This window comes from Sus scrofa, chromosome 9 (assembly GCF_054392235.1).
Source record: "Sus scrofa isolate SSC_HxYL_T2T_F1_AM1 chromosome 9, Sscrofa_HxYL_maternal_Yorkshire_Landrace_v2.0, whole genome shotgun sequence".
Classification (NCBI taxonomy): Eukaryota; Metazoa; Chordata; class Mammalia; order Artiodactyla; family Suidae; genus Sus; species Sus scrofa.
In genome coordinates this window covers 34,671,893-34,698,898 of record NC_139391.1, presented here as the reverse complement: position 1 = coordinate 34,698,898, position 27,006 = coordinate 34,671,893, and the positions used below count along the sequence as shown (strand labels likewise).

At 37.2% G+C, this 27,006-nt stretch overlaps 1 protein-coding gene and 1 long non-coding RNA gene across 11 annotated transcripts in view; one reads left to right on the top strand and one right to left on the bottom strand.

Moving 5' to 3' along the window:
* The window catches only part of LOC146399834 (uncharacterized), a 309,733-nt gene extending 297,754 nt beyond the window's left edge, over positions 1-11,979 (bottom strand). For 2 of the 4 annotated variants that reach the window (XR_014815144.1, XR_014815145.1), the window contains exons 1-2: positions 11,686-11,924; positions 5,884-5,956 (exon numbers count right to left, since the gene is read on the bottom strand). This is a non-coding gene — a long non-coding RNA (uncharacterized LOC146399834). Of the gene's footprint in view, positions 1-5,883; positions 5,957-7,568; positions 7,680-11,283; positions 11,355-11,685 lie in introns of all 4 variants that reach the window. The other 2 variants (XR_014815146.1, XR_014815147.1) reach the window with 2 other exon arrangements.
* Positions 11,980-12,185: 206 nt separating this feature from the next.
* PDGFD (platelet derived growth factor D) overlaps positions 12,186-27,006 on the top strand; it is a 232,761-nt gene continuing 217,940 nt past the window's right edge. For all 7 annotated transcript variants that reach the window (XM_084975899.1, XM_084975894.1, XM_021062718.2 and 4 more), the window contains exon 1: positions 12,186-12,525. In XM_084975899.1, the coding sequence (XP_084832025.1) occupies positions 12,523-12,525 (3 nt within the window). In that variant the 5' untranslated portion in view covers positions 12,186-12,522. The remainder of the gene's footprint in view (positions 12,526-27,006) is intronic.

Below are 27,006 nucleotides of genomic sequence, written 5' to 3'. Positions count from 1 at the left end.
GCAGGTTCGATCCCTGGCCTTGCTCAGCGGGTTAAGGATCCAGTGTTGCCGTGAGCTGTGGTGTGGGTTGCAGACGCGGCTCGGATCCCGCATTGCTGTGGCTCTGGCATAGGCCGTGGCTACAGCTTCGATTCGACCCCTAGCCTGGGAACCTCCATATGCCGTGGGACAGGCCCAAGAAATGGCAAAAAGACAAAAAAAAAAAAAAAAAAAAAAAAAAAATTCTAATCTTTAATTAAGATCTCATCTTTTAATTTTAATGCTCATGATTTTCAAACTAAAGGCCATTCTTCCTTCATAATTCACCAACAATCTAGTGAAGTTACAGTCTATAAAGCACTACTTTCTTTATAGAATGATCTCAAGCTTTACAATGTTCCCTCTGCATTTTTATTAGAAAAGTCAGGGTTGGTGGTGAAAGACTGGATTATGATGGCACTCATTTAATTCATTATATTCTCTAGAGATGAAGATGGATTTTATAGTCATACTGCACTGAAGTATAACTCCCTTAATATATGATAGTTTTCCATTTTTAATAACTTCCTGTGAAAAGGAAAAAGGTTAAAGTTATTAATTTATGAAGGAAGAAAATACATATAATAAATAAGAATGTGTGTATTTTTGAGAGCATAATTTTTCTACTATTGAATATCAAATCTACTGAATTATAACTAACAGTAGACAAAGAGGAAGAATGACAAAATAAAAAATCTGGAAGTAGCTTCAGTCATTTCATACTTCAGTGTAGACAAAAAAAAAAAAACTCATCACAGATCTTAGGAAGGAAACTCATGCATCAGATTTTCAACCGAGAGCTTATCAGATAATTGCATATTCATATGACAATAATTCTTTTTTTTTTTTTTTTTTTGTCTTTTTGCCTCTTCTAGGGCCATTCCCATGGCATAGGGAAGTTCCCAGGCTAGGGGTGCAATTGGAGCTGTAGCTGCCGGCCTATGCCGGAACCACAGCAATGCAGGATCCGAGCCGTGTCCACAACCTACACCACAGCTCACGGCAATGCCGGATCCTTAACCCACTGAGGAAGGCCAGGGATAGAACCTGCAACCTCATGGTTCCTAGTCGGATTTGTTAACCGCTGAGCCATGACGGGAACTCCTGACAATAATCCTTTAATGCATTTTTGGTCAACTTTATTATTTTCATCATTTTCTCACATGTCAACCAATATACTGAAAAAAAAAGTCAACTGGATTGCAAATAGTTTATGAAAGTATTGTAATTTTATCATTGTGTAGACATCTTTCAATATGATTAGTTCTCTATAACTTCCTGAAAGTGATCAGTTTGAGTACACGTAAAAGTTCAAATTGGTATAAAATAAGAAAACAAGGGCATATGGTAGAAAATAAGAACTATCCAGTGAAAAAAAAAGTTGAATTTAATTCTTTTGAGAAATTTTATGACAATATAAATATTTTTAAGTTCTAGCTTCCAGTGGAGAATTAACATGGTTAAATATAGCTATAATGCAATCTTAAGATATGTCATTGTTTTGTATACCCGTGAGAAAAAGAAAAAAAAAAAAAAAACCTCTCAATTAAACTACCAACTAAACTAATTAGTGCTTTGTGATCTTCAGAAATGTTATATTTATTCAAAGAACTATTTCAAACTGAATCATACAGTTTTCAAAATTACTCCTGTACGTAAATAAAAATGAAAATATTAGCAAAATACATTGGTTTAAGTATTCCTGAAATAACTTCCAATTCAGAATCTAATTCTCCTGAGTCATTTTTGGACTGGGAATTGCTAAACTCTGTGTTTTTCCATATAATGTTATTTTCTGGGACATCAAGAGTGTTGATGATGCAGCATTTATTAAGAGTACTCTACTATTGTCTTTGAAGTTTTCTCCTTATCCACCAACACATCCTGTAAAGTTTGATGTTTGGGCTTTCTTAATCTTACCAGAGGTGTCAAGTGATGTCAATCATGTTATGACTGCTACTTGGCCAAGAGTTTTTGAGAGAAGCAAAAGATTTATGCTTATTTTAACACTATAAATGAGAAAAAAATGCAATTTAGAGTTGGCGATATTGGTATACTGTTTGGCAAATATGTTAAATAGTTTTGTTTTTCCTGTCCAGGACAACAATCTTATGTATAAAAACTTAATTTTTTTTTTCTTTACATCTGCACCTGCAGCACATGGAAATTCCCAGGCTAAGGGTCAAATCAGAGCTGCAGCTGAGGCCTATGCTGCTGCCACAGCAACACTGGGTCCAAGCCACATCTGTGGCCTACACCTCAGCTTGTGGCAACATGGCATCATTAACCTACCGAGTAAAGCCAGGGATCAAACCCTCACAGAGATTATGTCAGGTTCTTAATCAGCTGAGCCACAGTGAGAATTCCTAAAACCTTATTTTTACATGTGTTCTACAATGTCTTCTATTTTAGTATTTTAGCACTTTCACTTCGCTCATATTTCTGGTAATCCTTTTATATATCTAGTTTATCAGTGTCCCTCTCTAAATATTGATCACAGAATTCAATTTAAAGGTGATTACAATTTGGGTTTCCTTCTAAATTGGAATTTCTCCAATTAAAGTCTAAGATATAGGGAAAATGTTGCAACAAGCAAAGTCAAACAGAGTTTTTTAACACAGCTTTCTCAAAGCCTGTAATGTATTTGTGTATTGTGATTACCTAAAAGGAGCAAATCATGTAGCATTTCTGAACATGATTTGCTTACACAATATTTTTAAATGGAATATACAAGCAACACAATCCTGGCAGTAGGATCAGCAGGCCTTGGAACTGGGTCAGGACCAAGGCACTCCGTAAAGTGGGAGAATGCAGGTCTAAAGGCTCTAGTCAAGACTGTGCTCTGCACCTGACATTCAGCTGCTGATCTTGTTTAATTCTTATACTTCATTCATCAAAGAGGGAGCTTGACTAATATTTCCTATCAACTGTGCATATAGGACACTACTCATCTCACTAATAAAAAATCATTTCTGTTATTATATGAATAATTGTGTACTAGGTAACAAAATCCTCTTGTGTATATCTGGATATATGTGAGACACTAAGCATTCAAGAGTATTGATTTCTGACAGACTTTTTCACAAATGCCAACCAACAACTAATTGAGTTTAAATTGGAGTTAACTTGTGTATACATATGTATACATCACATTATTGTTATTAAATTGTTTAATTTCCATATTGGCAATATAAAACTTAATCTTATTAAATAGAAGATGGCCAATGGAATTTAAAAATTTCTAATGATGGAGTTCCCATCGTGGTTCAGTGGACTACGACGGGAACCATGAGGTTGAGGGTTCGATCCCTGGCCTTGCTCAGTGGGTTAAGGATCTGGTGTTGCCATGAGCTGTGCTGTAGGTCGCTGATGTGGCTCAGATCCTTCGTTGCTGTGGCTCTGGTGTAGGCTGGAAGCTACAGCTCCAATTAGACCCCTAGCCTGGGAAATTCCATATGCCGCAGGAGCGGCCCCAGAAAAGGCAAAAAGACCAAAAAAAAAAAAAAAAAAAATTCTAATGATAATTTAGTCCATTCTTATAAGTTTCAATTGATGGAACATTCTATAGATATGCATGAGCCCCCAAAATGTGTATAAGGATGCTTAGAAGTGTAGTAAATAACCACAGACTGCCATGTTGAATTTTAGGTTCTTCCTTTTATACCTAAAAAAACACTCCCTTACTCTGGAGTTTCCATCATTGCTCAGTGGTTAACCTGACCAGTATTCATGAGGACATGGGTTCAATCCCTGGCCTCGCTCAGTGGGTTAAGGATCTGGTGTTGCTGTGAGCTGTGGTGGAGTTGCAGACACGGCTTGTATCCCATGTTGCTGTGGCTGTGGTATAGGCCTGCAGCTGTAGCTCTGATTAGACCCTTAGCCTGAGAACCTCCATGCCCTAAAAAGACCAAAAAAAAAAAAAAAAAAAAAAAAAAAATCCCTTACTCTCGATTCTCTCTTATGATTTTTGGTGTTCTACCCTCCAATTTGATGCTCAATGGAGAAACCAGATATTTGAATGGGTTAAAATTCTGTACAAATTAAAACCAAGTTGGCTCTAAATTAGAGCCAAGAGGTTTCCCACAGAGTGAAGTTTCCCACACAGACTTTCCAGGATCATCTTTGGAACACTTAGTTGGCTGTTCAGAGATTGCTCCTTGGTTTTATTATACTCCTTGAAATTGCTGAATGAGTTATTTTTGAAATAATGAGGAAAAAGTTATATCAGATTTTATCAGCCTTAATGTTTTCATATTTTAAGCAGTTATATTTGGCCTCAAAAGTGAATTTGAGGGAGTTCCCATTGTGGCTCAGCAGTAATGAACCCAACCAGTATCCATGAGGACATGGGTTTGATCTCTGGCCAGTGAGCTAAGGATCCAGCATTGCCATGAACTGTGGTGTAGGTCACAGAAGCAGTTAGGATCCTACCCCACGTTGCTGTGGCTGTGGTATAGGCCGGCAGCTGCAGTTCTGATTCAGTCTCTAGCCTGGGAACTTCCATGTCTTGGGTGCGGCCCTAAAAAGACAAAAAAAAAAAAAAGTGAATTCAACAATTTTTTGAACATGTTAACATTCATATTGTGCTAGAAAAACAATTTCATCAACTTCAACGTTTTAGGGAAAAAGATGTGTTTCATGCTATCCAAGATGCTGGCCAGATTAAGAAGAAAACTTATCTGCATATTTTTTATGCTTAGTATAAAATCATCCTTGTAAATGCCTAAGAACTATACAAGAACGCTGCTGTGCCTTAAATGGGGTCTAGACAGCACTTCTAATAAGCAAAAACATTTGAAAAGGGCCTGAAACGGAACTATTAAAAATTTCCAGCTGTGCTGTATATGATAGGATTATTGTTCAAAGACTAAATAATCTTGGGAGAGATATGAACACTGAATTACAAAATCCTAAAGTTGAAACAAAATGTTTAAGGCCTTTAAAATTTCTCCTTAATGAAGTAACTTCATTTTCAATACTCCTAATATTTATTCAGTTGCCATGATAACGCTTTTAGTAATTAAACAAATGAAACAACTTCAGTCTTAAGATTCAATTCATTCCACTCTTAAATATGTCAAATTATTTTTTCTACCCGTGCATTATTTGGAATGTGCCTCCTGCTAACCCTGTCTATTAGTTCTATACTCAGAATAGAGGCAAAACAGTTTCTTTGCCATATGATAGATCTTCACATATTCCATTACTTAAAGACAATTTTATATCTCTCTGCACCCTTCACCCCTACCTCATCTCTTCCTCCACTCCCACTCATCTCAAGCCTTTATTTCCATAATTCTTAAGAAATGGTTTCCACATAGGCACTTCACTATTCTCGTACCTTCATCAGTATGAATATTAGTGTTTCTACACTTATATATGGCACATAGACAGATTTTAATTGGCCATTTTTTTAAACTTTCATTACCTTGAAATGACCTATTTCTTTCATATGGTTTCCCACATCCTTTCTTTGTCATTTTTATTGTTTTCACTGTGTTCAGTCCATTATCGAGACTGCATCTCATTGATTGTTGTATATATGAAGTTAATGAGCTTGCTTGTTTCTTTAAAGCTTCCTGTGAGGTTTAGAGTTTCACTCTAGTCTACTCTAAAACAGGAATATCTAATAAACCGTTTGAACCACAGCTGGTTTTTCATTACTTTCAAAGTGACTTATGCTCACACATAAAGAATATAATCATGAAGCATATGCCATGATGTTTCAAAGATGCCACATTATACTTTAGGGGCACTTGAGGATTCTTTAATAAGTCAATCAATATACAATATTAAAAATGCTCACTCATAAGATTATGTTGACGAGACTGATGAATATTGTCTACTCTTTATCAAAACACTCACCCTTTTGTGGAAGTTTAAATTTTTCAAATAAGGGACTTTTCCAGCCTTTCCTCAGGAAACAAATTTCTTGTGCCTGCAAAAGAAAAAAGAAAAATCAGGAGTTCCCACTGTGGCTCAGTAGAAACAAATCTGCCTAGCATCCATGAAGACACAGGTTCACTCCCTGGCCTTGCTCCGTGGATTAAGGGTCAGTATAGATGCGGCTCGGATCTGGTGTTGCTGTGGCTGTGGCGTAGGCTGCAGCTCCGACTTGACCCCCTAGCCTGGGAACTTCCATATGCCGTGGCTTCAGCCATAGACAGACCAAAAAAAAAAAAAAAAAAAAAAAAAAAAGAGTATGACGAAGAATCAGGGTCACTATGTTATGATGTGATTTGTTCCTACCACAAGCTGGTTATTCAAAATAAACTGTATTTTTTTTTTTTGCACAACATGTTCAACATGTATTTCTCTTCCACAGTACAACTTTATTTTCTTTAGTAGGCTGAATATAAGGAGCAAAATCTGAAGAGATAACCAAGATTGTAGAACACAAAAAGTGACCTCAATCTGGAACTCTTAAAAGTGACTCCTTAATGGAGGAGAAAATGCATCAGATGAGTTAAAAAAGTTGGAGAGAAAAAACGAATCTGCTCATTAATAAGGGTTAAATACTCACTTACATTTTAAATATTATCTTATTAATAAATTCAATATTGGCTCAATGGAAAAGAAGAATACAAGTGCAACATGAAATTACAAGGGACATAAATATAAGAAAATATTTTCTTGATTGAATTAAACTCTCAGGCAAGGAAAGGAACATTTACAGACCTGAATATCAATTTCTTGCTCAAGAAATAGCAAGGTAAGAGGAGAACTCAAAGTAGGACAATTCACTGGCTATAAACCAATCTTATAAAGATAAAAGTACAGAATTCTGAAGGACACTGGCAGACATCCCAGATCAATTAAGGAAGAAATACTGCGGTAGAGGCAACATATTCATCTTTGAAACCTTAAATTTAGGTAACAGAGCTCAAGAGTGGATCAATGGAAATAAAAAATATAACTAAGTTGCAAGAGAATTCTAGAAGTAAGGATTCTTTTACATGATTAACTTATAACCCAATGACTCATTCTATTAAGCTGCCTCACTGGCTAATTCAATGAAGTAAAGGAAAACTAATGTTTGACAGAACAGAACTCCGACCTAATTGATTAATTGGACCTGTAAGTTGTCAAAAAGTCAAACTGATAGTTGTACCTACCACCAATTTTAAAATATCAAAATATCCCATCTGGAACCTAGTGCTCAAAATGTATTGGCATTATATCAAATGTATTTGACATTGCTACGTAGGAACCTAGAACAATATGGGATTCGTGTGTTGGTGTGTGTTGTGTGTGTGTAAATATACACATACGAAGTAAATGGTAGAGTGTAGTGTAAATTGAACACATCACACCTGGGTTTAGGATTGTATTACCATGTACTACGATTTTCTTTAAACAGAAAATAGAAATAGGCCCAAATTTAAGTCTATCAGGCTGAAAAAAATCACTACCAGTTGTCATGTATTTTTAGGGTATATATTTAGTTTGTGCCATTGAAATTAGAGTTGTAAAGATAAATACTTAACAAGAAGGAAATCAGTGCCCTGGCCTATTGCAGAAAGGCAATGTTTAGGGCAGGGGCTTCTCACCAATAATTGAAAAGAAGAGTGGACGAATGCTGTTTGAAACAAATTAAGTAAAACGAGTTTCAGTCCTCCAAACAGCCGGAATTCCAGAGTCATTTTCTTCCTCTTTAAATCCTATTTAAAGAAAAGATGCTTAAAAAGTCTTCCTACAATTTATTTTATAACTCATAATACTGGGAATAAAAGGATAAGTGTAATACATGTGACAAGTCAGTTAAAACTGTGAGAAAGTTTAATGGGTAACTATTATTGTTAAAAGTGTCACCGGATGGATTAAAAAACTGCTGTACTATTTGTTGATGAGTCAACATTATTTAATAATGTATTTTGCACTTACTTGGAATAAATATTCTGTAACCATGCCAGTATTCCAGGTCTTTCAAATCATGCAGAACTATTAAAAAGATGGACCAGAATTTTTCATCTTTTGGATATTTAATTCCATTCTCTGGCAAGCAGAATACTCAAACATCTTTTTATTTTGAAAATAACTGAGTTTAATCCATTTTTTTTGAGGCAAGTCATAGGTCAAAATCATTTTGCTATATATTTTAAAGCATAAGAGTTAATCATGTCTCTTTTTAAAATTTGTCATAATTTTAATCAACTGCATTTGATCTATTTAGTTCTTCCTACCACTAAAACATGTTCTCATTACTTAGGTTATTACATAGCTGAACCACTGATTTCTTTAAAAGAAGAAAATTTGAAAATAAAAGTAAGTATTAATGTTAGATAATAAACCAACCTTTTTGCTGTCATTTTATTATAAATTAATTATTGAAATATCAAAATATCTCATTAAAATTTATAGAAAACTTTTATTCTCATATAACCAGTCTTTCTACAGCTATTTAAAATGTTTTTGAGCTTGATAAAGCCACATATAAAGCACATGGTTAAAAGTTATAAATGAAGGCAATATTTTAAAAATAAAGTGGATTTCTGAGAGAAGTCCTTAATGTCATCTAGTATAACACATCTGTTTCATAGGAAAGGATCTAAGTCCCATAAAAGTTCAATATTGACTAAGTTTGATAGTCTAGAAGCAGAGCAGAAATTAGGATGTCATGCCAAAGTGTTTTGCTTTTTCTTAGATTTAGTGAGTAGAAGATAAATAACAAGGGATATCTGTTTTGAATAAGGTAGTTTTCACTCAAAGTTGTGAGAACTATTTTTTTTTTTTTTTTTTTTTTTTAAGGCACTGGTGTGAGCCACTTGAAGAAATGAAAAGGATTTGAAAAGGTTGGAGTTCCCATTGTGGCTCAGTGGAAATAAACCCAACTAGTATACATGAGGATGTGGATGTGGGTTCAATCCCTGGCCCCACTCAGTGGGTTAAGGATCTGGGGCTGCCATGAGCTGTGGTATACGATGTCACTCAGATCTGGTGTTGCTGTAGCTGTGGCTGTGGCAGCAGCTGTAGCTCTGATTTGACCCTTAGTCCAGGAACATCCATATGCCGCACTTGTGTCCCTTAAAAAAAAAGGAAAAAAAGAAAAAAGTCAGTAGATGATAAAACTAGTGCCATATCCTAATGTACCCTTTTACCAGATTATCACTGCCAGAGTATTCGTTTGAGATAAATGCCATTTTACATGGACCTATTATTAGTAGGTCTCATTTTTAAAAATTTTCTTAATAGTAGTACATATTTATAAATCTAAGTTTATTGTGTGGCATCATATTCATCTAATTGACCCTTAGGCATTTAAAATGTAGTAGCAAATTTAATGTTTTGGTAAGTTAGGTTAAGATACATGTAAAAAAAATATAGTTGATACAATCTTATCTTTTTTCCTGATACTAGGACTTTCCTATTTCTCATATTTCTATTAAGTATCTATTCTGTGTATAGTGATGACGTAGTTGATATAATTGACATAATTTGTAAGAATTATACTGAAAACCAGGTTTAGAACAATTGGTTAGGCTCAGGTGCCTAATTTTTTTTTCATAGTTGATTTTGGGGTATTTGGTGACAAAAATTAAGAAAATGTTGATTATGTATGATATCCTTTACTATTCTCAGGTAATTATTTGACATTATGAATTAATAATACTTTGTGAGTGCACAGAAGTAATATTTTGGTCAAAACTACTTTGAATATTTTATATTCAGTATTTTATACAAGATATTGAGATGAGTAATCCTATTTAGCATTTCTATCCTTGTCATAACAACATAAGCCACATGCACATTTTCTAATGTCTCCTATACTCTCACGTCAGGAGCTATGGATGAAACTTAATGAGCATTTCCAACCACTTTAAAAAAGTGGTATCATGTATTTTAATTACCCTACTTCCTATCCCATCAATCTCCAACCTTCTCTCTCTCCCATATATGTACTTTTCTTAACATATAAAGTGTATATATATACATATAAAATACTTTTCTTAATATGTATACATATTCACTATTTTATCCCCAGGGTTTTTTATTTTAATTTTTTGGCCATGCCTATGGCATGCGGAATTTTCCAGGTCAGGGATCAAACCCAAGCCACAGCAGTGACAACACTGGATCCTTAACTCACTGAGCCACCAGGGAACTCCTCTCCAGGGTTTTAAATGCGGGGCATGGCAAAAGGGAAAATCTAATGCTTAAATAAAACTTGCTGAGTGAATAGACTGAATGCTAACCCAGGTTTTATGCCCCTTTGGTGCCTCTTCCAGGGATTGATTACTTTCTGAGACTTATTTTCCCCAGTGGCCAGCAAATATTTTGATCATGCTCCACCAAAATACCTTTTACACCTGGGTGTGTTTGTGTGTCTTTGCAACAAAAGAGTCATGAAATGATACTTAATGTTATTACCTGTAATGAACTCTGCTAATAAAATTTGTAAGCAATTGTATTGCATTCTATTTATTTAAAAAACATTTGTAACAAACAGACCACTCTGGTGGTGGATTTGATAATGGGGAAGGCTATGCAGGTGTGCGGGCAGAGGGCACAGGAGAAATCTCTGTGCCTTCTTCTCAATTTTGCTATGACCCTAAAACTATCCTAAAAAAATAAAGTTAATTAAAACTAATGTTGATCTTGAAATTTATTTCACAATACACAAACCCACAGTTTGTAACACTGTTTTAGACAAAAATGCCAAGACATTAATCTTTTGAGTATGTATAAAGAACACATGTATCCTAGTTAGCATTGGATGGTGTAATCTCAAGATTAAATTTTCTGAACGTCCTACCATTCTCAGTGCTTCCAGCTCTCTAAATATCACATATTTCTCATACCCCAGACTTTCAGGAGCTGAAAGGCCTTAAAGAGATTGGGAAATGCCTCTCCTATATCTCATCCCTGAGCAGCTGAGAAATTATGTAAATTTGGATTTGGATTCAGCCATAAACAAACAAAAAAGTTATTTCATATAATTTTCACCACAACCATACAAAAAATGATTACTCTCCTTTTTTAAGAAACCGAGTCCCAAAACGTCAAAGGATGGGAGTTCCCATTGAGCCCAGGGGAAATGAATCCAACTAGTATCCATGAAGATGTGGGTTCTCATTCAGGGATTAGTGGTACCCTGAGCTGTCATGTAGGTCAAGGACGTGGCCCTGATGGCCCGTCCCTGTGGCTTAGGCCAGCAATTGTAACTCCAATTCGACCCCTAGCCTGGAATTTTCATAAGCCACAGTGCTGCCCTAAAAAGCAAAAAAAAAGAAAGAAAGAAAGAAAAAAAAAAGTCAAATGACTTACTCAAGGTGACAAACCAGCTAGTGAGCAGCAGAGCCTCCATCAGCACCTGTTCCAAATACAGTCCCCAACCCCTGGGAGACAGAACACTATTTAGAAATTACTGGAATCCAGAAGCAGTTCCTCTGGACCACAGAGCTTTCAGATACTGAGAGTAGGAGCCCAAAAACCTGGATATTCCCTGCCTCTTCCTGTGGGTGGTGAAGACAACACAGCCCACATTGCCAGTCTTTCGCGGCTCAACCCCACTCTGACCTCAAAGCCCTTCTCTGCGCAGGGGCACAGGGTGGGATATATACTGTACACTTCATCACACATGCCCATCACACCTAGATCCCTGAGGGATAGGAAGGGCAGGCTGTGTTTCTCCCTGAGAAATTGACCCTGACTTGGCTAAGGTCATACCTATTGGAGCTCAAAGGAAAGCTCAGAATCCAGCTCCTTTGTTTCGGCGCGTTTCCACTTGGTCACTTAGTGAAATTTTGACTGCGTAGAATCTGATCTTCCTTTGTGTAAAGTACAAACTTCCAACACCAGTCTCCCTCCCTAACCCACTGTCACCTAGGCAGGAGCCACGTCTTGCGTCCCCTCTGAAGAAGTGTGGAGATTCTACCCTCTCCCACTCGCTCCCTGCCCCCGGTCTGGTCTCACATCTAAGTTTGAGGCCAGGGTGGTGAGAAGAGTCCCGGTCACAGTCACACTGGGCATGCTCAGTGGCGGAATGGGTTTCTGTCGGGCCTGGGGAGCCCCGTGCGCGCAGCTCAGGAGCCCGGCCGCTGGGGCGGAGTAAGTGGCTACTCCGCTCGCTCTCCCGGGACGCCGTGCCGCCCGCCCACTGCAGCCTGTGCTGCAGCTGCCGGCCGCCGGAGGGGGCGAACAAACGTCAACCTGTTGTTTGTCCCGTCATCATTTATCAACTCTCAGCACCACAAGGAAGTGCGGCCGCCACCCGCGCGCGGAAAGTTCAGCATGCAGGAAGTTTGGGGAGAGCTCGGCGACTAGCACAGCGGCCCGGGCCAGCGCGGGGCGAGCGCGGGGGCCAGAGAGCGGCGCGGCGTCCGTCCCGGGAGCCTATCCCGGCTTTTTCTTGGAGCGACGCTGTCCCTAGGTCGCTGATCCCAATGCACCGGCTCATCCTCGTCTACACGCTAGTCTGCGCAAACTTTTGCAGCTACCGGGACACTTCTGCAGCTCCGCAAAGCGCATCCATCAAGGCTTTGCGCAACGCCAACCTCAGGCGAGATGGTAAGGGACTCAGATTCTATTTTTTAATTAAGCGATGCCTTTATTTGTTGTCATCATTATTGTCCCCCCCCCTTTCAGTCTTTACTGTGGTTGTGTGTGGGAGTGTGTGTGTGTGTGTGTGTTTGTGGGGGGGTCTCCTGCCTTGTCCCCAGCCCTGAGAGAGCCCCTTCTTCCGGAATGGGACTGACTGGTATGGGACGCATTCCAGAGGGGGTCGGATGGGTCAGGTAGTTCATCTCCCTGACCCTGGAGAAGTCATTTTGGTGTCCAATAGTCACTGTTATTAGGATCCCAAAGTTGCAGAAAGTTTCAGACTGCGCCGCCCCATGGTCAGGCTCTTAACCTTTTGGACTTGAAATTCAGTTGGGGCGTTAGTGATAGCTAGAGGGACTCGCGAGTGCTTTTTCTGGGTGGTTTATTTTTATTTTATTTTTTTAAGTGTTGGGGGGAGAGGGAATGATACGTTTCATAGGAAATGATAGCTGGAACAGAGTGAGAACTTATTTATTTTAAAGAGATAGCAGGGTGCAGCGCGTTGCCTTTTCATCCCCAGAGTGACTTTTCCAGTGGAGTTTGGCATGGCTTAGAAACTCATAATCTGGAAGAAAATGGCTTTTGGAGTTTTATCCGTACCCCAGGGTTTTCTTGCACAGAAGGTTTTCCAGCTCTTTGCAGGAAGCAAAGCTCTTTACACAACTATCCTATGCAAGGTCCCCAGCAGGCTTGTTTGTTTTCCTTTACTATGGGGGACACCTAGGTCATTGGATCCCAGCAACTTTAATTGAGTTTACTTTCTGGGCCTTCACCAAGATCTAAAGTTGATTTATTCCTCAATTCTCAAGTACAGCTGGCGTTGCCAGTAATTTGCAGCTGTTTCTGCCACCTACCTGAACTGACCCATAGGTTTTGGGTTTTTTTTCCTTCATCAGTAGTATCTTTTTTTCTGTCTGCTTGCTTAAAGTTCTAACGCATCCCTTAAGGAGATCACCAAGCTGTTCTTAATGTCTTCACTCTTCGAGCTGGCAGCATTTGACTGTTCTCTGGCAAATTTATATTAGCCTTCTTATTTTCATATCAGTTTCTCTCTTGGTGTGTCCTTAATTTGGAGATCACTGAACAAAACAAAAAGGCGTCTGATCCAAACAAAAACTTTATTATATTTTTTGATGCAAGTAGACTGGATTTCAGTGTGCTGAAGTCATATGAAGTGGAGGGGAAGCCACAGAGTCACCTCCTGGCAGAAGGTATATCAGAAATATATCACTCTATATTTGTAGAATTGCTTTATCACAATATTTTATGTTAAATATTAATATATGTTAATATTAGCATATGTTACATGCTAACCTTCCACCTTAAAGAACAAAATTTTCTTATTAAATTTTTTAAAAGGTTTAGGCTCAAGACTGAACTTTTATAATTGTGTTCCACTCATTAATGTGCTTCCACCAGGGACAATCTTTTACTCGTTTTTAGATTTGTTAATGTTTGCACTTTATATGCCCTTTTAGCTGCATAGAGTAAAATGCCATTTATAATTTGCATGACTTCATAGCCATAATTTTGTAATCCTGAGCTTCCCAAGTATCAGTTACAAGAAGTCAAGGACATAAAATGAAAAGTATGTAACCATTGCCCATTAATCCAAGATTTCTGACTAAAACCCAGTCATGCGGCTCATATCATTTTTTTTTTTGGAAAAGAATAATCTCTTTATTTTCTTGTTAAAACGCTGTACAACTTTCTAGTCTATGTGAGAAATACTATTGTGTTATCAAAAATTTGAAAACTATTTTAGATTTATTTCTTCATATTTTAGCTAAAGCTGTTTTATGGTTATTCACAGCATACACAAACACACAGATACTTTGATTAGTTCAGATAGGTCAATACTTTCCTCACTGTTAATCTTATTTAATAAACAAGGCTAGGAAAGGGGAAAAGGTAGTTGGATTACAAGAAAATTGTTTTGCACAGAGTAAAAAAATTAACACATAATGGACTCTTAGTTGGGTAAATTTTCAAAAGGCTTTTATTCTAAAATGCTACAGAGCATGCATTCTCAGAGAGAGAGGTAATATTGCCTCAGAGGAATGCAATTGGATCTTAGGGACCAAAAAAAAAATCTTAGCTATTACAATGGTTTGTGGTCCTCCAAAGAGTCAGTACATATAACCAGATATACAGTGTATTTTTAGTATTACCATTCATAGGGAGTGGATGTGATTAGGGGAAAAAATGTCTGAAGAGGCTTCTTAAAGCAGGGGCTGGGGAATGACATTAATGAAGAAAAGTTTGAAAAACACTGCTGTAGAGTTTTTGGTAAGAAAGAATAAAGGGTCTTTGAAAAAAAATCTAGACATCATCTGGTGAATTTCAATGGCAACAATTGAGCTGATGAGAGAAAGTAATAACTTATTGAATTAAACCCTTTTTTAATACTTGCTCTCTCAAAGTTCCCTTATTGCTCATTAAAGAGGACAATACTCTTGATCTGATTAAGACAGGGTATAAGTTTGGGGAGGACACAAACAGGGAAAACAGTAAGGGGAAGAGAGAAAATGAAGGTTTCTAAACATGATCTGGCCCTCACATTATAAAATGTAGGAAATTATAACAAAAAAAAAGTAGGCATGCCCCTTAATACGGATTTTGAAACCATTGTCTAATGATAGAACTGTCTTTACATTTGAGTGGCATTGTTTTGCCCCTGTTGCTACTATTAGCTGCTACCTAATGCTGGGATTAAGAAAGGAACAAAGAGAGGAGTTCCTGTCTTGGCTCAGCGGAAATGAATCTGAGCAGTACCCCTGAGGACAAAGGTTCAGTCCCTGGCCTCGATCAATGGGTTAAGGATCTGGTGTGGCATGAACTGTGTGTAGGGAGCTGTGGATGTAGGTTGCAGTTGGGGCTCAGATCTGGCATGGCTGTGGCTGTGGCATAGGCCAGCAGCTACAGCTCTGATTTGACCCCTAGGCTGAGAACCTCCGCATGCCTCGAGTGCAGCCATAAAACCAACAAACAAAAGGAACAAAGAGGACGGTCATCCCCTGTCCCTGGCATCCGTTGGATCCTGTTCGGCCTGATACAGTAATTTTGTTTTTCGATCCCCCCTGATACAGTAATTTTGTTTTTCGATCCCCCTGTACCTGACAGCTCCAGATAACAGGAGTAGTTAAGGAATGAATTGGAAATTGAATGTGTGAAGGTTGGTAAAAGATAATCCTCTGCCCAGTGTAGGAGGCTGCTCTGCTGCAGTCCCAGAACTCTTCATCACCATGCAGTCTTGTTCTAGAAGGGATGCCTGTGCAGCCCTTGCCAGCACTTGCAGAGTGACTCAAGGGGATCCATTGGAGGAGGGTGGATAATTTGGTCCTTGTCTCCAGGAGGAAACTAGGGTCTATAGCTAAGAAGAGCTAAAATATAATAATTTGCAATTCTTAATTGAATATGTATACTTCCTTATGTCATATTTGTTATTCTTCCTCCAAATGATTTTGCAGAATCAGTGGATCCCCATTCCTGATCCACTTCTTGGCACAGAGGAAAGTCTTCCTTTAGCAATAGCATATTCTTATTTTAGTGCCTGTGCAGTTGGTTGCTTTTGATAATAATAACTGGCCACGACTGGTGTTGCTCAGAGTGTGAGTCAAGACCATGTGAAGGTAGCAATTAACTGACAGTATTACTTACTTATTTTCAAATCGAACTAGATAGAACTTCCTGCTTAGGAGGTTACGATTACAGATGTAGTCTTCATTTTCTTGACCCTTTTTTGCTTTCAGAAAGTACAGGTGTTAGTAATAAATGATTCTGAATATAGTTCTGTTTGGTTGTTTAATACGCCAGGGCTTAAATTGTTATCTGTTATCATTATCTAGTCGTAGGCCTGCAATTTTAGTAATTGTGATCTTAGACTTTTTTAAGCAGTTAAGCTTATTTCTTACATGGCATCAGTTTCTATTGTCCTCATTGATGACAGCACATTGACTTTGGTGCTAAGATCAGAGCTTAAAGGGAAGGTGACAAAACTGAGGGTAATAGCAACAAATTAGTTTTAGAGTATCTGAAAGCCAAGAATCGGATTATTATCTAAATCTTATGTTCTTCTGTATTTGTATTCTCTGTTCAACTCTAAGTGTATTAAAGCCTCATATTCTTGCAGAGTATGATGGAGATTGCTTATTTTATTTTACTTATTTTATTTTATTTTATTGTCTTTTTAGGGCTGTACCCAAGGCATATGGAAGTTCCCAGGCTAGGGGTCGCATCAGAGCTGCAGGCTACTAGCCTATGCCACAGCCACAGCAACGCGGGGTCTGAGCCCTATCTGCAGCCTACACCATACCTCACGGTAATGCTGGATCCTTTACCCACTGAGCAAGGCCAGTGATCAAACCTGCGTCCACATGGATATTAGTCGGGTTCATTTCCCTGAGCCAGAACAGGAACTCCAAGATTACATATTTTAAATGCAACATGGCTTTGACTTGCCACTATAGGATATATTACTTAATAAAGGTTCTTTTAAAGAAGCAAGTTTAGGCAGGTAGCTACAACTATATAGTGGAAGATGCCACAAGGTTGAGAGTTACAGTAATAACTATTGTATGTTCATTGAATAACAGTGATTTATGAATACAGGACTTTTCCTTTTCAGCAAATGAAAGCAAAACTTTATTGTTATAGTACAAGAAGATCAAACAATGGAGCAATGTCTCCAGAGTCACTGATCTCTAATGACCAATGATAAACCTGGGACTCTTGAGGGCTCAGAGAAGCCCATCATTCTGAGAGTCTGAGGGTATGTACATTTATGTATCTGTCCTTGAGAGCTGAGTCATGATGCAAATCATTTTCCTTCTGGAACTTACTCTTGAACTTTCTTTGCCGAAATGATATGATTAGTGTAAAAAAAGGCACTAGCTGAACTTTTTTTAAAAAAAAAAAAATTCTTCATTGTATTAGAATAAAAGCCTAGTCCAAAATTTCTAAATTTAAGGCGTGCAGTGCCTGGACATCACTGAGGTCCCTCCACCCTGGAAACACTTCTGTAGCTCAGCATGCTAGACATTAAGTTTCGTTAACTGGTTCTGAGGTTTCATTAGGGTAATGCAAGTCACAAAAGTAACCTGGTTAATGTTTGACAACATTTTAAGTTATTTCATACTTCTGCATTTCAGAATTAATGCAATTTGAAAAGGAACTTTTTAATGTAATTTTTATGGGAAGGACAGTGTCAGCAAAAAGCTACAGGGGATAATATATACTAGCGAAAGGAAAGAATCCAAGACAAATGCTGCAGCAAAAATGTTCTAGCTCCCCATACAGTATTTCAGGACCAAATGTAAGTCCTAAATAAAGGCATAAGCCCATGAGACACTAAAGTGCATGAATGCACAGACAGGAAGAAATATTTTCTTCCAAGGATTTTTTTTTTTCAGAACAATTTTTTTTTCTTAGACGCAATGATGATGCATATAGTAATATGTCTTTTCTCTGCTCTACATAATGTATGGATGTATGCTGGCATCCATATAGTAGCTTTAATTTTGATAGACTAATACTGTGTGATTTGTGCTGTGCGCAGACAGGGAGGTCTATGAAAGTACCATAGAGCAGGCACATGAGCTGTCTTTCATTATGAAGAGTTATCTTTTCTGAGATTTATTTTTTGGTTTTTTGTTTTTGTTTTATTTTACTTGAGCATTTTTTTTGTAGAGTGTTTATAGTTTGGGGTGCAGTACTTTACCTATAAAAATGAGCCAAACATGATTCTTGATTTTTAAAATTTGAAATCTAGTGTAACTTCTTTGGACAGAGGGACCTCAGTGACAGTTGCTGAGGGTGGGCTCTCAGAACAGGTTGAATGTTCTGTGTTAGTTTTGAACAAGTCATTTCAGACCTAAAGTGAGAAGCTGCTGAGAACTTGGGCATTTTGCTGAAACATTTAATAAGCAATATAGCAACAGCCTACTTTTACAGAATTTCACTATTCAGCAGCTTCAAGTATAAAACACAACCAAATAAATTAAATAAGTGGTAAACACTTAAAAGCCAAATCAGTGTCACAGTGTGTATAAATGAGTTCATAAAGTTCATGTGGTAACACTAAAGACCCTTTTCCTTTACTTTCCATGTAGTTCCATCCCACTTGCATATGTGGTTTCCGTGTTCATGGCAGAGCAGGATCATGGTGTTAGAGACAGGACTGATTTAATACATTCACACCAATAGCAGTAGTTTCCCTGCCTCCTCGTACTTTTTCAGCATTCATAAGGATTCATAAGGCCTGAGCAAGCCCAGATGGTGTAGGCTTCTTACTAGATAAGGGGGGAGTAGTTCCAACTTTCAATGGATTGAATATCTGTATATTGAAATTCCACCCCACCCCAATGTGATAACATTAGGAGATGCAGCCTTTGGGAGTTGATTAGGTCATGAGAACAGAGCCCTCATGGATGAGCTTAGTGCCCTGACAAAAGAGACCCCAGAGAGGAGTTCCCATCATGGCTCAGTGGTAATGAACCCAACTAGGATCCATGAGGATGCGGGTTCGATCCCTGGTCTTACCCAGTGGGTTAAGGATCTGGCTTTACCATGAGCTGTGGTGTAGGTCGCAGATGCAGCTCAGATCTGGTGTTGCTGTGGCTGTGGCATAGGCTGGCAGCTGTAGCTCCAATTCGACCCCTAGCCTGAGAACTTCTGTATGCCACGGGTGCGGCCCTAAAAAACCAAAAACCAAAAAACAAAAAATGAGACCCCAGAGATATCCTTGCCCTTTCTGCCTTACGGGGAGACAGCGCAAAGACATGGACTCTGCTGGTACCTCGATCTTGGGCTTTCCAGCTTCTAGAACTATAAAGAATACATTTCTGTTGTTTTAAGCCATTTAGTCTGTGGAATTTTGTTAGAGCCACCCAGATAGATTACAGCCTATCTCCATGTGTCACCAGGTAAGTACTGTAGTACAAGCCAGTAAAACTGATGATTTTTAGAGGCTGTCTTTGAGTCATGAAGGAAAATTTAGCTTCAATAATCGATAAGTTTACCAGGATCAAAAATTGGAAGTGGTATTAGCTTAAGTACATATGGATTTCAACCAGGAAATTGTCACTATGACAGCCTTGTGGAAAAGAACAGTTGTAGCCTGGGTAATACTGAAGTTTATTATCATTTCTTACGTGATAACTAATAGATCTGTTTTGGTCGAGAGGGAGGTGAACAGGAATTTTATCTGCATTTTGAATTATACCCTGTTGGGTTTAGGATTCTTTATAACTTGTATGAAAATACAGAATACATATCTCCTTGCATATTTTTATCTGGAAAAAAAAGATTGGATTAGATACAGAGTTTGCTGATTTTTTTTTTCCTATAAAGGGCCAGATAGTAAATATTTCAGGCTTTATAGGTCATAAGGTCCCTATAGAAAGTACTCAACTCTCCCTGCCATTGTGGCATGAAAGTGGCCAAATTCCATAAATGAATGCATGTGGCTGTGTTTCAATAAAACTTTATTTACAAAAACAAGCAGTGGGCCTGCAGGCTATAGTTTGCTGACTGCGGAATTAGAAAATCTGCATGCTCTTAGGTTGAAATGATGTACTGATCTTATCAAAACAATGGGGATAAAGGCAAAAATTAGCTCTTTGGTTAGAAAATTAAAACAAACACATAATTATGGAACAGAATAACTTGAGTTAACTTCACTTTAAGTTATGATGGATGGATAGATAGATAGAGATATATCTATATCTTTTTCTTCTAACTGGTTTCATTGAACACAGCTTATGCTTTGACAAATGTAGTTACCAAACAACAACAACAATGTGAAACTGGTATTAGCTTTAATACTATGTCAGGATCAGGGAGGCAGCAATACTCTTATAAGTCAGACTCTGTTCAATATGAGAGTGTTGTGCTCTTGGTCTTTCTCCTGTGCCCGATTCCACCACTTTCTGACTCCTTCAAACCTATGTCCTAAACCCATGGGGTTTATTACTACCCTCCAGTCTTTACACTTTCTCTTCCTATTGGCTCCATCCTATTATCCAACACATGTTTAAGTTTCTTTGCATTCTCCCACAACAAATACAAGTTGTTTTAATTTTTTTTTCATTGTATAACCATATGAGCTTCTTCTATGGTACCATGTCTCATTGTCTCCACTTCCTGTCTCCTGTATCCGTTGCAATTTGAAGTCTTCCCCATCACTTCACTGAAGTGCTTTGGGTGAGGTCAATATGATTTATAGCCTCTCTATGATTGGCAGGTCTCTTCTTGACACAATCTCTTCCTTTGGTTTGACACTACCCCTGTTTTGCCTTAACTCCTCTTAAATATAAGTTTGAAACAATGATAGAAATAAAGCCAGAATTAACATAGTATTTATTTTCAGTTCTTTGGAGAAGCAAGATTAGAGAAGGTTTAAAAACTGTATCTTATGTTTTGTGCTATCTTTGTAACCATTATGAATAGTGAGAGAAGTGGGGAAAATCTTATAATGTAATAGGGATTTGTTAATATACAAAGAAAGAGCATTTAAGGTTTAAAAATTCTGCAAGTCCTTGATTTTCTTTTCTGTGGAAAGGTTCATTTGTGCCTTATGTTAGATTCCAGATATAAGTGATATCATATGGTATTTGTCTTTCTCTTTGACTTACTTCACTCAGTATGAGAGTCTCTAGTTCCATACATGTTGCTGCAGATGGCATTATTTCATTCTTTTTTATGGCTAATATTCCATTGTATATATATACTTGTGGTTGCCAAGGGGGAGGAGGAGGGAGTGGGTTGGTTGGGGAGCTTGGGGTTAATAGATACAAACTATTGTCTTTGGAATGGATTAGCAATGAGATCCTGCTGTGTAGCACTAGGAACTGTGTCTAGTCACTTATGATGTAGCATGATAATGTGCGAAAATAGAATGTGTACATGTATGTGTAACTGGGTCACCATGCTGTACAGTAGAAAAAAATTGTATTTGGGAAATAACTATTAAAAATAATAATAATAAAAATTATGTCATGTTATAACTTATCAAGCTCCATAATTGCAGTGTTTGGGGGGGTAGATATGTATATATACATATAAACTTACAATATTTTTGAAAATGTAATATTTATAATGACAGAAATATGACATTGAACAACCACATAGATTTTCCCCCTTATATCATTGAGTGCTGTTTTACTTATTTATTTTTTTTTGTCTTATTGACTGGGTCTTCATGAGCAACCACGTAGATTTTTTTCCCCCTTACATTGAGTGCTCTCTTACCTTTTTTTTTTTTTTTTTTTTTTTTTTTTTGTCTTGTTGGCTAGGTCTTCATCTTTCTGTCTGACCTTTAAATACTGGTATTTTTTTTAAGGTTCTGACCTTAGCTTAGCTTCATCGTCTTACCTTTTTCACTGTTTGTCTCTAGGGGATCTTAGTTTTGTCCAGAGTGTCAGTAGCTCCTTTTGTGTGAGTGACCTGTAAATTTATTTTTACTGCTTCTTCCTCTTTACTGAGCTCTCGACCTGTCTATACTTCACTACTTGAGGACTATAATGGGTGATCCCACTGGTACTTAAAGTGAATACTCCAATTCAGTAGGCCTCAGAGTAAAATAATTAGTTTTAAAAATATTAGGTTATTCATCCAGTGGTGAATTTATTAACAGTACCAATCCTTTTGTTATTGTTCTTCCAGACACGTCATAATTTTTTTGAATGAACTACTGAGTGTGTGTTTTGACCAGGTGTCACATTTTAGATGGGAATTGTACCACCCTATGTAGCCTTTTTGGCTCCCAATCCTCTTCAGGTGGAGTTGGAAATGCCTCTCTTTTCCCTGCATTTCCATGGTGCTTATTTATCTACATATCTGCCATCTGCCACTGGGAACGTATTTGATGTATTTAATGGAGCTGTGCATCCTCATTGTCTATTTCATTGCCTGGCACATAGGACTTCTCCTTAATAAGGTCTGAAGACTCAGCGCTGCAGCCAGTCCATGTCTTCTTTTTAAGACTGAGCTTTGGGCCACATGAGCCCTAGCAGATTATAAATGAATGGGAAAAAGGATGTTTAAACTCTGAACTAGGGTGACTGTAAGGTTTCTAATCATTGTCTGGGTGGCTGTTTTTACTATTGAACAGGACAGGGACTAGAAGAGGAAGAGCCGATGATGGAAGGTCATGGAAATAGAAAATTAATTTGTGGACACTTTAAGCTTTAGGAACTTGTGCGATATCCATGTGGATGAAATCTAGACAAGGCAGGTAAAAGAGACATGCTCATTTGCAGGAAATGCATGCACCATGAACATGAGTAATCAAGTATATCATCATGTTTTTAAAGTTTAATGATATTCATGTTTGTGAGTGTGTAATAATACCTGATATTCCTAGAGTACCTGTAACATGGCAGAATGCTTTCATAGCCATTATATATAGTGGCTGTGTGTGAATAAGTGGTTATTTCACAGATGACTTTGTTGAAAATGCCAAGATCCCATGTACTTTTAGACTGCTACCTTAGGCATAAGCATGACATTTGGGGGTTAATTTTGACTGATATGAATAAAATGTGAAGAATTTTCAACTCTCTCCCCCCCCCCAAGAAAAAAAGTCTCACACATACTCTGACTAAAATAAGGTGGTTTTTTTGGTATATCTTTCTTTTCCAGAATAAGTATTTGAGTACTTTTACACGAAGTTCCCACTACTTAATAAAAGTTGAAAGAAGTAGAAATAAATTAAGGATCATGAAACAAGCCTTAAAGTTGAGTCAGGATGATTGACTACAGAAAGCTCAGAAAAGAGTAATACATCTCTAGTCTGTTTAAAGATTTGTCTGTAGAGAAAGAACATGTTCACACTATGTATTATTTTACTGAGGGTTAAACAAGAGAGTTACTACTGAATGGAATAAAAAAAGTATACATTTCTTCTAAAAACTAAAAGTCTGTTGGTGAAATTGCTAAACATGGAATTAAAATATTTTTAGACACTCACTAATTAAAAAAAAAAAAAGAGGATGGTGTGCGAGCTATTTGGAATTTAGTTTAAGTACAGCGTATGGGGAGATTATTTAAATACCCCAGGAAGAACCGATGTGGCTTTATATTGTTTTGATTCAATTGTTTAGTTTACTACTGTTCACTAAACCCAACTGCAGTAAATATAAACACTACTCGTTCATTCAAGAAATATTTATTGAGTACTGACTACATACAAATCTCTGGATAAAGCACAGAGGCAGAAAGACCCGAGCATAAGGCACATTCTCTGTTACAGCTTAAACTTTGGTTGATGAGATAAAATTGTATGGGAATAAACAAAGGGTAAGACAGCGCCATCCGTGTGCCCCACTTATGTGACTTCACTTTTCGATTTTAAGACTCTGTCTTATTAATCAAATTACAAGCGCAAATGATCTATCCTAATATTTAGTTCGGAAAAAATGACATTGATTAAACTGTTGTTGACCACAATATTATTTGAAGGTTGAAAGACAAATCCTTTATTGGTTATTACTGTTACTAATTTAATAAAGACTTGAACAGAAAAGTAACTTTTAATTGTAGAACTGGGAGTCATATTTTCTTGATTTTAGATGTTAGGCTAAATGTTTCTGAACCATAAAAGCAAATAACAGCAAAAGAACGTACCAACTCAGGATGACGGAACATTTTAACATGTGACCATTGGGTGGCAGCAGAAAGAAGACAGATTTGTTCATCCTATTTTTTTTACTGCCTCCATTGGTTGGGGATGTCAGTTAAACTAGGGAAATTTTATGTTTTCCAAATACATTGAAAATATAAATGACAAATCATGGCAATCTGTCATTAATATACAACCATTATAGTCTATATGACTTCAATGAATCTTAGGTATAATTAAAATATGTCAAAGCAATTTACATGACTCTTGTATTGCTTTGTACTCTTTATGTATCCTGTTTGTATCTGTGTATAAAATTCTTGAAAGTCCAATTTAGAAGCATTAATTAGTTGAAAATCATTTTTTGAACAACAGTTGCATGTGCTCAGCCACTGGTCGACAAATTTTCTTTGAGCATATGGCCATCGAGTTGGCCACTCTAGACCTGCTCTAAGTCTCAGGAGACCCCTCATTGTTTGTCAGGTGAATGGATTTATCAAAAAAAAAAAAAAATGGGTTAAAAAAATGGATTTATCAAAAAAAAAAGTCACTTAGGAGAACAAAAAAAAAAAACATTATAGTATCAGAAGTGAGAAATCATCTTCTCAGAATGTTGCAGTTTCTGAGATTCCCAAGGAGATACAGAGCAGAGTGGTGAGCATGTCAAAGTGTAGGGATATGAAACCTGCAGCCCTCTACCTAGATACAGACAGTAATAGGTATAGGTGTGAAATACCCAGGTAATGGCTACATTAAAGATTTTTGGTTGTGTTTATCTAGCTTTAATAACAATTGCAAAGGGGTTTGCAAAAATGATCATTTGTAGTGAATGATTTGGGGCAGATTGGAAACCTACGTGTTGGGGTCTGTAAAGGCTGAATGATGCTCCTCATGCCCTAATTCTGGTACCTCTAACTGCAGCCCGATATGGCAAAGAGTCTGTTGATTTAGTTTAGGATCTTGAAATGGTGACATTATCCTAGATTATCTGGTTGGGTCCTGATACAAAAGTCTTTATAGGAGAGAGACCTAGGGAGATTTGAATGGGCAGAAGAAAAGGCAGTGTGACCACAGAAACAGATTTGTGTGATGTGACCACAAGCCAAGCAATGCCAGCAGCCACTGGAAACTGGAGGAACAAGGAAGAAGTAGCAAGACCCTGCCAAAACCTTGATTTTGACCCTTTGAACTTATTTCACACTTCTTACCTCCAAGACTCTAAAAGAATAAATGTGCATTGTTTTAGGCCAGTGAATCTGTGGCGATTTGTTCCAGCACTCATAGGAAATTAATAAAGGGTCTTTGATATGAAAGATGAATAGTTGAACTGCCTATTTGTTGAGCCCAGTTTTGTAGCTATTTATAAAATTTCAGTGGCCAATAAAGCTGTATTGATGTTTAGTGGTGCATTTTGACCTCTGTCTTTGAGAATGCTCTGATACAAGAAGTCTGACTTTTGCTCTAGTTCCCTATCAGAATATTTAGAAAATTCCTGTTCTAAATCTTATCTATAGTTCATATAAGATTCTATAGTCCTAATATAATGAGAAGGACAACGATCCTATTTCATCTTATTTTTATTGATTCTTAAAATTTTCTCTTAATCCAGATGTGTCATTTTGCGTTTGTTGGTTTATATGTTAATTCATTTGTTTATGGCACACAGTTTTGTTGTGAGACTATTATGTGTCAGCTTCTGTACTAAGTTCTGGGCCAAAGGTATTGAAAATGATATAAATCTTGTTAATTGACTATGTGATAATTATGTGATAATAGCTACCACCCACAGGGTGCTTGTATGAAAAGTATACTCATGTGCAATATGGATAAGTTCAATGATATTATATGTTAGATGATAGAACATAGAAATTTCTAGGTGGCATATTTACCAATACTGATATAAGGATTGTTAGAAATTTAGAGTTTAGCACAGAATCAGAGAATTCCAGTTGCATTTCTGAGGGCAGGTCCCTCAGCTGAAATTGAGCCCAAATTTTCTCACTCTAGGCCATCTTTGTCCAAAAGAAATATAATGCAAAATTTTGTTTTTTAAAAATTTTAGTAGCCATATAAAAAAGTACAAAGAAAAGCATGAAACCATGCACCGTTTTGATGTTATTTTAACTTGGTAAATCCCTAATATCCCCAGACATATATATTTAGGCCTTTAGTCAATGTTTTTTTTTTTCATCCTTTGTCTCTTTTTAGGGCTGCACCCATGGCATGTGGAGGTTCCCAGGCTAGAAGCTGAATCAGAACTGTTTCTGCCAGCTTATGCCAGAGCCACAGCAATGCTAGATCCGAGCCATGTCTGCAACCTACACCACAGCTCATGGCAGTGCCAGATCCTTGACCTGCTGAGCGAGGCCAGGGATTGAACCTGCAACCTTATGGTTCCTAGTCGGATTCATTTCCACTGTGCCACAAGGGAACTCCTAGTCAAATATTAAAGCTACTTTCCAAGCAAAAAAAAAAAAAAAAAAAAAAGAAAAGCATGAAGTTAATTGTAATATTTAATCTATATCCAAGTATTATTATTTCAGTATTTACTAAACATTATTTAAAATACTGAACTTTTTAATATTCTTTTTATCATATTGAGCCTTCAAAATATTATATGCATTTTATATGTACGTATAACACATTTCAGACTAGTCATTACTTATTTGAACAGCATAGTATCTTAAGATCACCTGTGTAGACAACACAAGTTATCATTGGTTTTTCCCCAACATAAAATATTGAATTTATGAAAACTATTTCTCTAGCTCTTTGTTGCAATGTGTTTAAATTGATTGCATCCCTTTTTAGGAGGTTTAAGAACCCAG